The 14851-nt window shown below is 43.7% G+C and overlaps 2 protein-coding genes across 2 annotated transcripts in view; both read right to left on the bottom strand.

Annotated features, from left to right (window-relative positions):
- Positions 1-2239: 2239 nt before the first annotated feature.
- Positions 2240-4043, bottom strand: LOC127205642 (DNA-(apurinic or apyrimidinic site) endonuclease 2-like). The gene has a single exon (XM_051164873.1). The coding sequence runs from the start codon at positions 3813-3815 to the stop codon at positions 2265-2267; it is 1551 nt and encodes a 516-aa protein (XP_051020830.1). The 5' UTR covers positions 3816-4043; the 3' UTR covers positions 2240-2264.
- Positions 4044-8555: 4512 nt separating this feature from the next.
- The window catches only part of Cd38 (CD38 molecule), a 37094-nt gene continuing 30798 nt past the window's right edge, over positions 8556-14851 (bottom strand). The window contains exons 5-8 of the mRNA XM_051164892.1: positions 11276-11349; positions 10871-10963; positions 10449-10535; positions 8556-8725 (exon numbers count right to left, since the gene is read on the bottom strand). Of these exons, the coding sequence (XP_051020849.1) occupies positions 8662-8725; positions 10449-10535; positions 10871-10963; positions 11276-11349 (318 nt within the window). The 3' untranslated portion in view covers positions 8556-8661. The remainder of the gene's footprint in view (positions 8726-10448; positions 10536-10870; positions 10964-11275; positions 11350-14851) is intronic.

Genomic DNA, 14851 nt, shown 5'->3' with positions numbered 1-14851 from the left:
GTGCAACATGCTCTGCTTAATGAAGCCAGAAACCAGAGAAACTAAGCACATTGGCCAAGGTCACATAATATAGGTGGGATGGAATCCAAACTTGATCTTACTTGATCAATAAATTTTACAGACAAGAGGGCCAGGCTGAGAACATTGCATGCTGGGAACGATAGCAAGAGTGAGCATTGAGGAAGTGAGATGATAGGTCAAGGAAACATTAAATTTGGTGTGAAAGTGAGCTGCAAAGAAATGGAGGATCACGGCCTTCTCTCAGTTGCCATCACTGGTCTTAGTCACCCTTCTTGATGGTCAAGAAAAGGGTAGGAAGATTTCTGTCAAGGTGAGCTAACAAACTGACCTCTGCTGTTGTCAGAGTGGTCAGCCGTGGTCAGGAGAGTACAGACTAGATTGGCAATATGAAGGCAGGCTGTGGAACTCCTTATTATCTTGAGGAAAGGAAACAACATCTCAAATTCTTAGGCATGGAGCCAAAGGGGGTTCCATCTTTGTCTTTGTCAAAGGATTTGGAAGGGATCTCACTTGAGATGGAGCCAACTCTGAAGAAAATGTTCTCAGACTGTCACTGGATCTTTCTGCCTTGGGTGGGAAAGTATTAACCAATTAACCAATTAGGATGACTCAAAGCTAATGAAACATTGTAATCAGTTCTTGTGATAGGCAAGAGAGCCAGGTCCCAGTGTGTCAAGGTCTCAGCTTCTAACCCAAGCTTGCTTGTCAAGGGATTTTTCTCCAGAACAAATACAATGCCAACATCCTTCTAAAAACCAGAATTAATAAAGTTTCACAGGTGTCCAGAAGTTTTATAAGAATTTACATATTTCTTTTCTTCCTGCAGGGTGCCCAAAAACAATGGAACAGGTAAAATTTCTAGTTTCCATTCTTTTGCTGTGATAAAATACTCTGACCTAAAACAACTTAGTGGAAAGAAAGGTTTTCTTCGCAACTCCAGGTTATAATCCATTAATGAGGGAAGTCAAGGCAGAAACTCAAGGCAGGAACTTGAAGGCAGGCTCGCTTGTTATTCCATACAGCATTACCTTCAACTAAGAAACTCATAGGCAAAAAAAGTGTGAAAGAGTCACAGAAGGCACTGCTTGCTAGTTCATAGATAGGCTTATGCTAGTTGGCTTTTTATGCAGCTCATGACCACCTACCAAGGGAATGATGCTGCCCACAGTGGGGTAGGCTCTCCCACATCAATTATTGATCAAAATAGTCCCCACAAATATACCCACACACAGGCCTATCTGACCTCGGTAGCTCAGGTAAGGCTCTCCATTCTCTCATATGATGATAGGCAGCGTCAAGTTGACAGAGCTGACCATGACAGTAGCTATCAATTTTAAAAAGAGGGAGTCAGAGCCTACACTAAACAGTTATCTATATCAGGTCTTCACATCAGAGAGTCTATGTAAAGACTTTGAGACTGATACAGCAAGCAAACAAGCATCAGGGCCCACCCATCATCTTCCCTCCACTTCTATTAATTCTGTTCCCAGAAATAGTCCTTGACTCTTCTAGAATTGAAGGGTAGGCCAGTGTCTAGAGAGCAAGCAAAGTCTCTCCTACTTCACCTATCAGTGGAGTAACTGGAGATGTTACTTTTTGCCTGGGTGCCTCCCAACAATGTATCTTGCTTTTCTGGAGAGCCCATAAAATCTAAATAGCATTTAGAAAATGTATAGTTACCCAAAGTTGAGTTCTGTTGTTGCAGTGTGGTGACTGATGGCTACACTGTGTGGAGGGCCAGGTGCACTAATTGGTAGTCTTCTCTCCTCTGTAGGTCTGCTCTTTGGGTCAAACTTTTAAGTGCTAGCTTACACTGTGTCACTTAGCAAGAACTACACATTTTGTTCTATCATTGTATCATCCGTAGAGGAGTATAGGTGAATTTTCTTCACAGAGAACAGATACATCATTACAGGATTCTCAAACTGAAGACTTTTTTTTTTTTTTTAAACACTAAAACAAAGACACAGACTTTACTTATGAACAAATAACATCGCCCATTATAGGCATCCAGGAATTTAAAATTATAACTTCCTGGGCAGCTTGTTCCTGTGTGGACAAAGAGGAAGAAAGGGGTGTGTGAGAGGAGGAAAGTCTCAGGGGGAAGCTGGGACAGGGAAAGGAGAAGAGAGAGCAGAAGAAGAAAGGGGGCCTCAGGAGAGAAGGCAACTTCAAAGGCAGGGACCCAGCCTCAGACCTTCTGTGAGAGTCACCAGGCCGGACAGCCCTAGGCCTCAGTTGGTTCAGCTGGGCCTACTCCAGAGGAAGAAATTGCAGCTTGAGGAGGGGTCATTGGGAGGACCTCGCGGCCTGGCACACGTGTAGAAATGGCGACCCAGGTTGGGTCCTGGTTTCCTCACAATCCGCACCACACACGGCTCCTTGTGGCCTCTGCAGAGGGGCATGGGTGAGGGTCCGCTCAGCACAGACTTCCAGAATAAGGTCTGTACCTCCTTCCTGTCTTTGATCTCAGAAACCGTGGCCTGCTCATCTACCGTTGTGGCTATCACATCCTCCCCTAGAGTCTTCGGGGTTGCAAGTGTGGCCGGCAGAGGTGGTCTAGGTAGTCCCACATCAGGAGGAGTTTGGGAAAGGCTAACAGAAGGCTGAAAGTAACTCAGCAGGGTTTTCTGGTGTCTTCTGAAGACATTCTTTTGAGGCCTGGATGAGGGCCTAAGGCCTTGGGCTTTTTGTTGTTTCTGGGCCTGGACTTGATTGCTGAGCTGCGGGACTGGCTGCCCCGACAGAGGTTTTTGTTCGTGAGGCACTAAGAAGCCAAGAATCTTGAGCTGGGTACCTGCAAACTCAGGGAAGAAACGGGTGCACAGAGCTGGGTACTGTTTTGCTGGCACACAGGACACATTCAAGACAGCTCCCACAGGACAGTGGTCAGAGCCCATCACCTCAGGGAGCAGGAAGGCAGCTTGGAAGCTGTCTATAATTAGAGTCCTATCTCCTAGTATGTAGTCAAGTCGGGTACCATAGTTGAGACTGCGGGCACCACTGATCACCGACCAGCAGGTGAAGGCTCTCTCCTGGTTTGGATAGAAATAGCGGTAGCTATCCATGAAAGGCCCTACATGGGACCCAGCTTGGTACTCCGGGTTACTGAGCAAGTCATCCATCCACTTACGTCCCGGGTCTTCTTCAAAGCACTCCAGACTGCCAGCGTCACAGTGGTCAATGGGACGATGGGCTGTATTCAGGTCCCCCAGCATGATCACATGGCTGCCGGCTGCCAGGAGCGCTTCTGCTCGGATCTGCAGCAGGCGATAGAAACGCATCTTAAAGGTCAGCCGCTCAGGCTTGCCAGCATCCGCCCGGGGGCAGTACACATTGATCAGAGTTAAGGGCTTCTCTTTCCCTTCCCACGTGCAGATCTTGTGCTGGGTAAGGAGAGCCCGACCCTCACTATCCAGAGCCCGGAGCTGCTCTTGGGTGAACTCGCTCATATTTCCATAGCAACCGATATCCCCATTCCGGGTGGTAAACTGACCACTCAGGCCTTCTTCAGCAGCCACTGGGATAACACTGTCCTTACAGAAAGTGGCTACACCAGAATAGCCGCTCCGGTTGCGGCTGAAACTGAAATACGAGTTATAGCCCTCAACAACAGCCAAGGGCTCTGTCAGCACATCTCTGGTCACTTTGGTCTCCTGGAGGCAGACAATATCAGCATCCAGCTCGTTCAAAATGTGTCGCAAGGCCATGGGACAGTTACTGGGTACCTGGCATCCCAGACTTTGCAGGGGCCTCCGGATTCCATTGATGTTCCAGCTTACCACACGCAACATTTTTGGTAAACTGTACTGTTTCACAAAGAATGTTTAGGCATAAGCAAGTTGTTACCCGGAAATTAACTAGCTCCCGCCTTCTTCATGCTTTCGCGCAGGCGCTCTCGTCTCTCAAACCACACAGGCCCTTCAAGTTCAGTTCTCCTTGGTGGGAGACGAACTGTGGTAGAAACCGAAAGAGCAGTGCAGACCTCGAAGAGGAAGGAAAGGTGAGCCATACATAGTTGGAACTCCAGCACTCAGGAGTCAGAGGTAGGGGACTGCAATGAGTTCAAGACCTACCTGGCTAAAGAGCAAGATCATGTCCAAAAACTAGGGAAGAGTGAGTGATGAGAGAAGCATCTATGTCCTTTTCTTCTTTGTGCATACAGGCCTGGATGTGAAAGATCCTGATTATCTTTCTCCTCTAGTCAAAGGTCCCCTTGACGCATCAGGTTTAGTCACACCTGGATTTCCAAAGACTATTACTAAAAACCAAAACAGTCATCTTCCTAACATTAACAGTCAACCTAGTAGAGTCTTCCCAAGATGCGCAAGTTAAAAACATGCACATTTATTTTCAGATAAAGCGAGCCACCGGGGCTTGTGCTGTCTTTTGTATCTCAGAGCACACCAGCTTGAGTTGGGTTGTTGTGAGACAATGAAAGAACAACACAGAAAGTAACCTGAGACAAAACCAAAGGGAAAAAATATGCATTCCTTCAAAATATCTGGTAGTTTTGCTTGTACATTGCCAGATACACACACACACACACACACACACACACACACACACACACACACACACACACACTTTCAATCATTCAGCCTACCTTTCAGAACTCTCTTTTAACCTATGCATCAAATATTGTAAAGTCAAAAGTCATCACAACAGGAAGAGGGTGAACCTAAGGAAACTAGAGGGACGTAGGGTCAGCTTATTTCAACACCCTTTGAGTAGCTGTAATGGAAGACACAGTAGATGTGGCAAGAGAAGCTCATGAAGCTAAAAGCAAAATGGAGTTTGAAGAGGGGAAATAGGAGACCTATGAGCAAACAGTAATCCAGGAGTCCCATAAGAAGAGCACATGGGCTGTCTGTTGTGCATGTTGGCTATCAAGTCCTTAGGGCTAGAGTTGGCTGCAGGGTTAATGGTGGAGATGCTCTAAGTCAGAGCTATAGGAAGAAAGGGTTCAGGGTAGTGTGTTATGGCAATACAGCAGTGGCTTTCAGCCTGTAGGTCATGACCTTTTGGGGGGGTCAAATATTAGATATCCTCCATATCAGATATTTACGTTACGATTCATAATAGTAGGAAAATCGCAGTTATGAAGTAGCAACAAAATAATTTTATGGTTGAGGGGGTCACTACAACATGAGGAACTGTATTAAAGGGTCACAGGATTACGAAGGTTGAGAGGCAGTGTGAGAAAGGAATAGGGGAGCAAAGAAAGAACATTTAGCCCCCAAGCCACCTCTGTGGAGCCCAAGGGCCCTCTTCAGGATCATGTGAAAACTCTGTGCTTTGTCTCCTGTGAGATCGCCACTGACTCAGTGCTTGACCCCAGAGGAGTCTTCTTGGGTGTGTCTTACAAGTTGTCGTTTCAACTTGGAAGGGGATGTGAAGGTCCAGTAGGTGTCTCACACAGCAGCCACTTCCAAAGTGTGCTCCTGAGCAACAACAGTAGTAAATCCCGAGTCCAGTAACCAACCTTCAAAATGAGGCAGAAAGAGTCTCATGTAAAGGCCCAGGTTGCAGGCTGGACTGGCAGGGATGTGGGTCAGAGGCCATTCTGTAGGGGGAGCTAGTTGAAAGCTGGGGCAAATCTGAATTCCTGTCAGAACTCGTCTGTCAGTCCAAGACTTAAATTCCCAAGAAGGAGGCGTAAGTCCAGGTGTCAGTGAAGAATCCCCAGGTTAACCACTGTGTGGCTACTGTGGCTATAGCCATGGGGACTCTTAAAAGAACTGCATCTTCAGAGGGAGACAGAGAGGGACAGGTGTGATAGATATTCTTGGTTGCCAATTTGAATTCATCTGGAATTAACTAAAACTTTAAGGGTTGGAATGGGTAAACAGTTTTTTTTTTTTTTTTATTAAATCATTCGAAGTTAGAAGATACACTGTAATCTGGATCTTTGAGGCAGGAAGATGTTGTTTTTAAACAAAATCCCAAATGTTTAATTTTACCAATAAAGACTCGGGAGCCAAATGCTGGGGTGAAAGCCTACCAGCTCAGAGAGTCAGAGAAAGCACCCAGCTGACCTTCCTATTCAGCCAACATCCTGGGAGGAAAGCAGCCCTTTCTCCTTCTCCATGCTGCCTTAAATACCCTTCAATTCAATGTCCCTGCCTGTCTTATGTTCACTCCCTGTCAACTGTTTGCTTCCTATGCCTCTTGACCTTTACTTGGCTTTATTTAGCTCTTGTTTACAGAAAGCTTTTGGGTTAAAGCTGTGTACTAGGGCAAGCCAAAGTAATAATCACTTGTTTACAATAAACAGAAAGCTCTCTGGTTAAAAGTGTATGCTAGGGCTGAGCCACATCACAGTAAGAAACAGGTTTTTCCACTTCACAATCTCGGGTTTCCCAGTGCTGTCAAATATTCTGCAACAGGAAGATTCACTTTTAATCTGGGCACTCCTTCTGTTGAAGCCTGTTTCTCTCTCTCTCTCTCTCTCTCTCTCTCTCTCTCTCTCTCTCTCTCTCTCTCTCTCTCTCTCTCTCTCTCTCTCTCTCTCTCTCTCTTTCTCCCTCCCTCTCTCCCCCCTCTCTCTCTGTGTATGTGAGTGTGCACACACATGCACATGCATGTGTGCACATGTGCACAGGTGCATATGTTGCACATGTATGAGAAGGCTACAGAACAAACTCAGCTATCATTCCTTAGATACCTTCCATCTTGATTTTTGGGAGTCTTTCTCTGGTACCTATGCTTACCAATTGGGCTGGGGGTGGGGAAAGGAGTGGTAAACCTGTCTCTGAGGTTCCAATGGTGCACCACCTACTTACTTTTGTTTTTTAATGTTTTATTTGTGGAGGAGGGTTTTGTTGAGACACCATCTTTCTGTGTGACCCTGGCTGTCCAGGCTGGCTTCAAACTAACAGACATTCACCTGCTTCTGCCTCCCAAGTATTGATAATCTTTTAAACGTGGTTTTTGGGCACTGAAGTCAAGCCCTTATTCATACAAAGCAAGCATTGAGTGGACTGAACCATCTCCCAGACCCCAACATCATATTGTAAGGGAGCAAGGTCATATCTTTCTGTGGTTTTTAACAAGTTCAGAGAATATATTGTTCAATATCACAGAATGATGTCAAAATATAAACACAGAAGTACCTGGCTCTAACATTTATGATATTGTCAATAAACCAAGCAAATTGAAACTGTCTCGATTTAGTTTATTAATATCCACTTAGCACACTTTAAAAATAATAAACCTAAAAATTCTTCAGATGTTGAAAAGTAAATAACACATTTCTAAATAACAATGAAACCAGAAACCATTTTAAACTGAACAGTAACCAGTGGAGGCATTCAGAAACTCAGCTCTAGAGTAACAGCAGGGCTCAGAGGAGACTTGTAGTAGAAACTCAGCTCTAGAGTAACAGCAGGGCTCAGAGGAGACTTGTAGTACTTAAACACATGTGTAAGAAAAGAAAACAAAAACTGAATGAAGATATTCAAGAAAGCCAGAAGAAATTTCTGTACTTCTAAAAATAAAGACAAAAGCTCAATTAGAAAAAAATAAGTAAAGAAAGCTCGATGAAGCTTTGAAAATAAAACAAAACAAAACAAAACAATTGCTAATTCCTAGCAATACTGATCTAAGAAAAGGATAGAAAACATATATCACCAATGTTAGCAACAAAAATATTTTAACTACCTATAAAAGGCACCAAGAAAGAGGAGGGAGAGAAAGGGAGGAATTAATTAGTTTTGAAACCATCTATAAAAATCACATTTCAGATTCTATTACATTCAGTTTGATACAGCAGCATTTGCTGGTCGATATCACAGGCCACTATCAATTTGGCAGTAAAGGCCTAGAAAAGAAGTGGACTTGGCCAGAACTGTGTTAACTCCAGCCATAACCACGATGCTAAGAATGTGACTTTAGGAAAACCAAAAGCCTGTCTAAGCTCCAGGTGAAGTTCCTTATTACATTCACATTAAAAAACAAAAACAAAAAAAACAAAAACAAAAACAAAAAACAACCAAAAATAGTAGCCAAACTTATGAGGGATATGTTGAACAGATTAAATAGTAAAGCACCGGATTTGTGAGTGTTTCCCAGAGAGCACCTTCCCCATAATGACCCCTGACCTCAGGTTTATCATTTGAATATTTGTAGAAAGAGTGCAAAAGCATAAAAAAAAAAAAAATGAGGTCATGCACTTTGATAAACTTGAAGTTTTGTTTTCTTTGTTTATCCATTCTAACAGGGGAGATTTGGTTGGCCATTTTTCAATAAAAGTGATGTTACCAGCTGTGGTGAAGATTCAGCTCAGTGGTATAAAGGCTTATCTCGGGCTTGATTCTCAGCCTAATTAAAAGAGAAAAAGAGGATGCTAACAATATCTAAACAATATAAAAGCACCACATGAGAAAGTTAAAGTAAAAAAGTCAACATAAAAGTTTAACTCTGCGTTATGGATTAATTTCTCTTGATGAGTAGTTATAGCAAGAATTAAGCTGATAGTGTGATTTTTGTCATCATTTGTCAGGAAGCTCTTTCATCTCTGCTGTTGACATTGTAGTAGAGGCCTCCCTCTGACATCTTCAGCTTTCTAGCAGAGTCTTTCATCTTGATGAAAGGCGGATAGTCATGAGACGGCTACAAGCGCTCTACGGTCCAGACCATTCAGATAGTAGCTCTACACGATGGATGCTCAGGATTCTGCACACACTGAACAAACCTGACAGGCCTGTGGTAGAGAAGCAAGAAAGGGAATCAGGGACAGGCTGAGGACTGGCAAGATGGGTCACAAGGTTAAGGGGCTCACTGCCATGCCCAGTGACCTGAGAGTTTGATCCCCCAGAGTTCATGTGGTGGAACAAAGCATTGACTCAAGTCCACTGATGTCCACATGAAGGCTATAGGATGTGCACACATGTGTACACACATACACATACAGTGAGTAAATAAATATAAACAACAAAAAATTAAGAGGAAATAGATGGAATGATGCAACTCGTCAATAAAAGAAGACCCTCCTTGACAACCAAAGAGAAAAAAAAAAAAGGTCACTGAGCATTCACACAGATGTCTGCATTCAGTGACAACTGAGAAAGGCCTAACTCAGGAGTAAATGACTTGGAAGTGTGCCCTAATTTACTTGCAGTTCACTTCTAAGTCCATAGCAATCAATATCAAGGAGGGTGTGTGATGGTAACATCTGGAGGTAAAAATAAACATCTGGCTCAAACGTGTCACACTTATGATGTAACAGCTGATGGTCATGAGATGGCAGATGTGGCCGCTGGGACCAGACCCCCCCGACACACAGTTTCTTCATGAAGATTCTGCTTCCCTCAGATCAGAAGCTTCCTGATGAATGTTGGGTGAAAGCATGAGAGCACAGAATTCAGGGACCTGCCTCAAGTGGTCCAGATGCCACTGTCAGAGGACCATGCCTTCTCAACACGAAGCAAGCTTCAGGTAAGTTTCTAACTGGTAAATGTAAAAGGCTGTCACTTTTATAAGTGTGAGCTAACAGAACCACAGGGTCTATGTCCCTCAACCTTCTCCTAATGTGTCAGTACTTCTTTTCCACGCAAAGCATCTCTGAATGACTTAGCCTAGCCAGCTGTCTATAGTTTCCTCTAAAGCTGATCTTTTCTTCTGTTTCTGCATTTAACTGCAGCATGGTGACAGATTTTTTTTTTCCCCCAAAGAACAGACAGCTGATTGATGTGGAATTTGGGCCATCCGGAAATGAGCCATCCATCTTTTAAGTCTGTTCTCCTGCTTTGGAGATGTGGTAGGTGATGTCAGCTTGGACATGCTTCAGGAAGCCTTTTCTCTCTGTTTTAGTCTTGGTGGAAGCTATTCCTCAGAGGAAAAGCTCCAAAGGAGCTTCTTTGTACAGGTAGACGTCCCTACCTGCATCATTGGCCACAGTCAGTTAAAAAACAGTGAGGGAGTCCCCACTTTTTAAGTTAAAGGTAAAAGTCTCAGGACAATATACCTGCCCATAGGTTAATGGTAAAAAAAAATTTTTTTTAAAGAATTTACATTGGTTTTGGCTTTAATTTAGGAAAGAAAAACCTTGGTAGACTGCCATGTGGAAATTTACCAAATATTAGGCATTTACATTTGAATCTGACTAAGGAGATTTCACATGCGAATTTATAGGCAGTCACAGGATTTTAAAACTGGGGAGAAAGGTGTTGGCCTAAGACATTTCTGTTCTGCTGAAACCCAGAAAGATGTAAAACAGACGGAAGTGTGTCCCCTCAGGGATCAGTCAGCTTCTGGGCAAGTCACTGCTTAGGGCTGGCAGCGAAGGAGGACCTGGATGGAGGACCAGCAGCCAGCTTTAAGCCATCGGCTAGGGAAACAAGCTAGGTTTGATGGCAGGACACCTGTGAGAGCACCACCACACCCTCTCAGCTCACACAGCTGCTTTGTTCGCAAGCAGCAATTACCTGTGGTTATCCTGGCAGGCAAACGTAATATTCCTTTTGTCCATAATCAACTTCAGCTCATTTATGGAGGAGCCTGAGCATGAGTTACTAGAGAAGGAGGAAAATATTCAAATAATCAATTCTTTCAAACACTCTCCGAGTCTCTTACTTCCTCTGCATAACTGCTCCAGGGAAGAGCACTGAATATCTATCAGAAAAGCAGAAATCCACCTTCTCTGTGCTTCTCAGGCCAGCACGAGAGAAGGGGTGAAGCAGTCAGGCAGTCACTGTCCTTCGTGGAGACAGAATTAAGAGACCATATAAGTGCAGAGTAAGCCCCATTCATTCGCTGAGCCAGCCTGTTCCCAGTGCATTCTCCTGGCCTTGGATTCCATCTCACTCTGATTTATGGACTACCACTCCACTACAAAGTAGTAACGTACCTGGAACCTGCTTCAAGGCTGTGCATCACCCAGGCCTGTAGTTTATGAACCTTACTTGGATCCAAATTATAGACTTCCACACTTCCGAAGATGCTAAAACAGAAGAGATAAATAACGTCATTGACCCCGAGGCAAAGTGCAGGGTGTCCATTCATACGGTCACAATCCAGCCAAGTGGAAACCATTGAGTAGAACCTATCTTGTCTGCCACCTTTCATCATTCAACAGGGTGTGTGTGTGTGTGTGTGTGTGTGTGTGTGTGTGTGTGTGTGTGTATGTGTGTATCAGCCTCAAAGTAGAGGTAAAAACTCTTATCTTGAAAATCTGGTAACTAAGAGTCATGTTGAATATATATTATATATAACCAACCCTTACACACAGGATACAAAGAAAGGAAATGAGCACCTGTTTTTGTAAAATGGCTCAGGGAGCGACCCGTTGAGCATCACTTGGACCACACCGCAGGCAGCTTCTGCAAACTTGAAAAAGAAGTCCATCAGCTGTACCGTGGCAGCGCATACCTTTAATCCCAGCACTCAGGAGGCAGAGGCAGGTGGATCTCTGTGATTTGAGGCCAGCCTGGTCTACAGAAGGAGTTCTGGCACAGCCAAAGCTACACAGAGCAATCCTGAAAAACCAAAACTGAAAAAGAAAAAGGTTCACCATTATCCCCCAGCAATTCCATCCGAAAGAGTACTTAGCAGTAGCTAGAGAGGGAGAATAGCCTCCGAAGTTCTAGCACAAGAGCAGTGAATCTCTCCAATAGTCTCCGCCACTGGAAGAATTTGCTTTGCATGAGTTCTTGATGCAGCTATGGCTGTCTGTAAATGGCACAGGCATTGGAAGGCTGGAGTGGGAGACAGAGTATCTCCAGAGGAAGGAAATCAACGCACTCACTTGGTGTCTTGCAATGTAGATGATACATCTTATTTAGCAGAAGCAAGATGAGCAACTTAGGGGTAAGGGAAAAGGAACACTCTGGAAAAGGAAATTCAAGTAAGAGCCAGTGACCCCGAGGTTCTAAAAAGGCACAAAGAGGCAGGGGGGTTGCTTGATTGAATGAACATGGTTGAGCCATGAGTTTTGTTTCTTCACGCAACCAACGTTCATCTGGAAAATGTGCTGAGTCCTGGAGGAAACCATGTGAAAAGGTGCTGTCCAGCTTCCTCTGGTGACAAACCCAGACCTGGGACTTCCGTGGCCTTCCACGACACCTGATCACATTACCTAAGGACATTGCATTGCGAGGGTAAGTTGAACAGCTTTACCCATCGGTACGAAGAGCTTTGTGAGAAAGGAGAATTTGGCTTCCCATGTGCTTCTAGCACCTTCAGGGCTAGTACAAGACACAGAGTAGGTTTTGCTCAGTAAAACTGTAAGAAAGGGAAAATGGCAGAAAAAGAAAGTTACTCTGTACTAAAGATTATAAAAGAGCAAGGAAGTGCCATACAGAGGACAGAGCCCATGTCTCGAGGAGTAGGTGAGAATCCACCAGGTGCATTTGTGACTGGAAGGGGCCCCTGTTTTAGGAGAACAGTAGTACTTGTGAGGAAAAATGCAGTGGATATTGAAAAGTCAGTTCATGGAAGGCCATGTACTTTGTTAGGATTTTGGACATTATTCCACAGGTGACTTGAATACCACTGAAAGATTTTGGGCTGAATCTTGAAATCCAGTTGTGCTTGTGTAGCCACAGAGGGAGATGAGCAGAGGGACAGAGCCCTAATCTTATGATTATCATTAAGTACTGAGTCAGGAGAGCACTGGGCCAGACACAAGGTAAACATTGGTTAGTTGGCCTCAAGGTCACGAAGTCATCTGGGGATTCAAACCTGTAGAACCATCCTTAGTGTCAAAGAGAGGGATGGATGAGCCTGTGTGCCTTCATCAAAGAAACTCTGGCAACAATCAAGGTGCAGATGCCACAGTGTCTCAAAACCACTGAGCTCTTAGTACCAAAGGCTGAGATGGGACTACAAGAAAGTACTTATATAAAGCATGGTAGAAGGTTCTAGAGATGATGTGGCTGTAAAACACATCCCAGAGTGATAACACAAATGAAAAACATCCTCTGAAAAAGCAAGCAAACAAAAATCAACAGTGTCTTTGTATTTTCAAAACATGCAGGAAGTCTTCAACAAACATTTGTTGAAAGGGTGAGTTTAATTACTTAAGAAGATAATGGTATTTTATTTAAATGCAGCAATAACTATTTATAATATGTATATATTGACCTTCATTTGATGGAGATGAAATGAGGAACCTATGATTAGAATGTCTAACAAAATTGTTCATTAAAATATGTCCCCTAAGAACAAGGCCCTCTGAATCAACTAAGCAAGGCTCATATGAACCCACAGGGTTTACATGGATCTGTACCAGGTCCTCTGTGCATATATTATGGCTTTCAGTTTAGTGTTTTTATGAGACTCCTGAGTGTGTGAGCAAGGGGGGTCTCTGGTTTTGGTGCCTGTTCTTGGGATGCTTTTCATTCTGTTGGGTTGCCTTGTCCAGCCTCAATGTGATGATTTTTGCTTTATCTTATTTTATTTTATTTTGCCATGTTTGGTGGTTATCTCTTAGAAGCCTGTTTTTTTTTTTGTTTGTTTGTTTGTTTGTTTGTTTGTTTTTCCTAGTGAGAGACAGAAAGGGAATGGGCCTGGATGGGAGGGGAGGTAGGGAGGAACTGGGAGGGGTAGAGGGAGAGGATACTATAATCAAGATATATGGAATAAAGAAAGGATCTATTTTCAATAAAAGAGGGAAATGAAAAAAATAACTAACTGAACTACTTACTGCTACTAAAGAATGATATCCTCTCACTTCCGGTTAATTCTCCATCTCAGTACACTCCTGAGTCCCCTTAGGGTAGGAATTTAGTTGATACCAGAAGTTAAAGAACAGCAAACATAAATTCAGGCAAGTGTTCTACCACTGATCTCATTTCCAGCCCCTAACCTGCCATTCAAAAGACATAACCAGTAGGCAGACAGCATGCAGAACACAGGCTATTGCTCTAAGATGAGACTGACCTACACTAGGATCTCATACCTGTTACTTACCAGCCAATGTTCTTAGGTTAGTCTCTTTTAAGACAATTTTATTAGTCCTTCAATACTTTTTTTACTATGAGTTTTTACCATATTCATCACTTGCCCAACTCCTCCCACATCTACCTCCCCACCAACCAACATCATGTCCTCCTTTTCTTTCCTACCCATCAAGTCCAACTTCTTTTGGGTTGATAGTCACGTGTGGCCTGCCCCCAGAGCATGGTTGGCCTACCCTGGCAACACTCACAGAAAACTGACTCTTCTCCCAACAGTTATCGGTTGCCAGTTGTTCCCTTGCTAGTGGAGACTTTGTGCCCACCTCACCTCTTCATGCTGAGAGTTGGTACAAATGTTGTGCATGCTCTCATGACTGCTATGAGCTCATATGTGCAACTGCCCTTCTCTGTGCATAGGGCACTGTTGCCTTTACTCATTCACTGCCTCTGGCCCTTACAGTTTCTCTGTCCCTTCTTCTGTATTGATTCCCAAGTTCCATAAGCTAAAAATACTAGTTTCTTCACGGCTAGTGTGACAATTTGTTCAGTTGTTATACAACCTATTGGGAGAATGAAATGGGAATAACATAGAGACATAGAGCATGTTGAGCGTAAAATTTATATGTTGCTATGGTTTGAATGTGTGTGTGTTTTTTTTCTCACTCTCAAACCCTAATTCATAAGTTGGAAACTGGGACCATTGTGAGCTTGTTGACAGGTAGGCATTTGGAAGTCAAGTATAAGGGCTCTGCACTCATGAATGGAATCAATACTCTTGGACAGGGGCTCAGAGAAGTTCTTTGGGCATCTTTTGTCTTCTAACATGTGTGGACACAGGAGTTTGCCTGTGAGAAGCACAGATCATGTTTCATTAGACATCAGATCTGCTATGACCTTGACCTGGCTGAGGTCCTTTGGAAATTAGACAACCT

The sequence above is a fragment of the Acomys russatus genome, chromosome 22, assembly GCF_903995435.1.
Source record: "Acomys russatus chromosome 22, mAcoRus1.1, whole genome shotgun sequence".
NCBI classification, from domain to species: Eukaryota; Metazoa; Chordata; class Mammalia; order Rodentia; family Muridae; genus Acomys; species Acomys russatus.
This window is presented reverse-complemented; position numbering and strand designations above follow the sequence as displayed.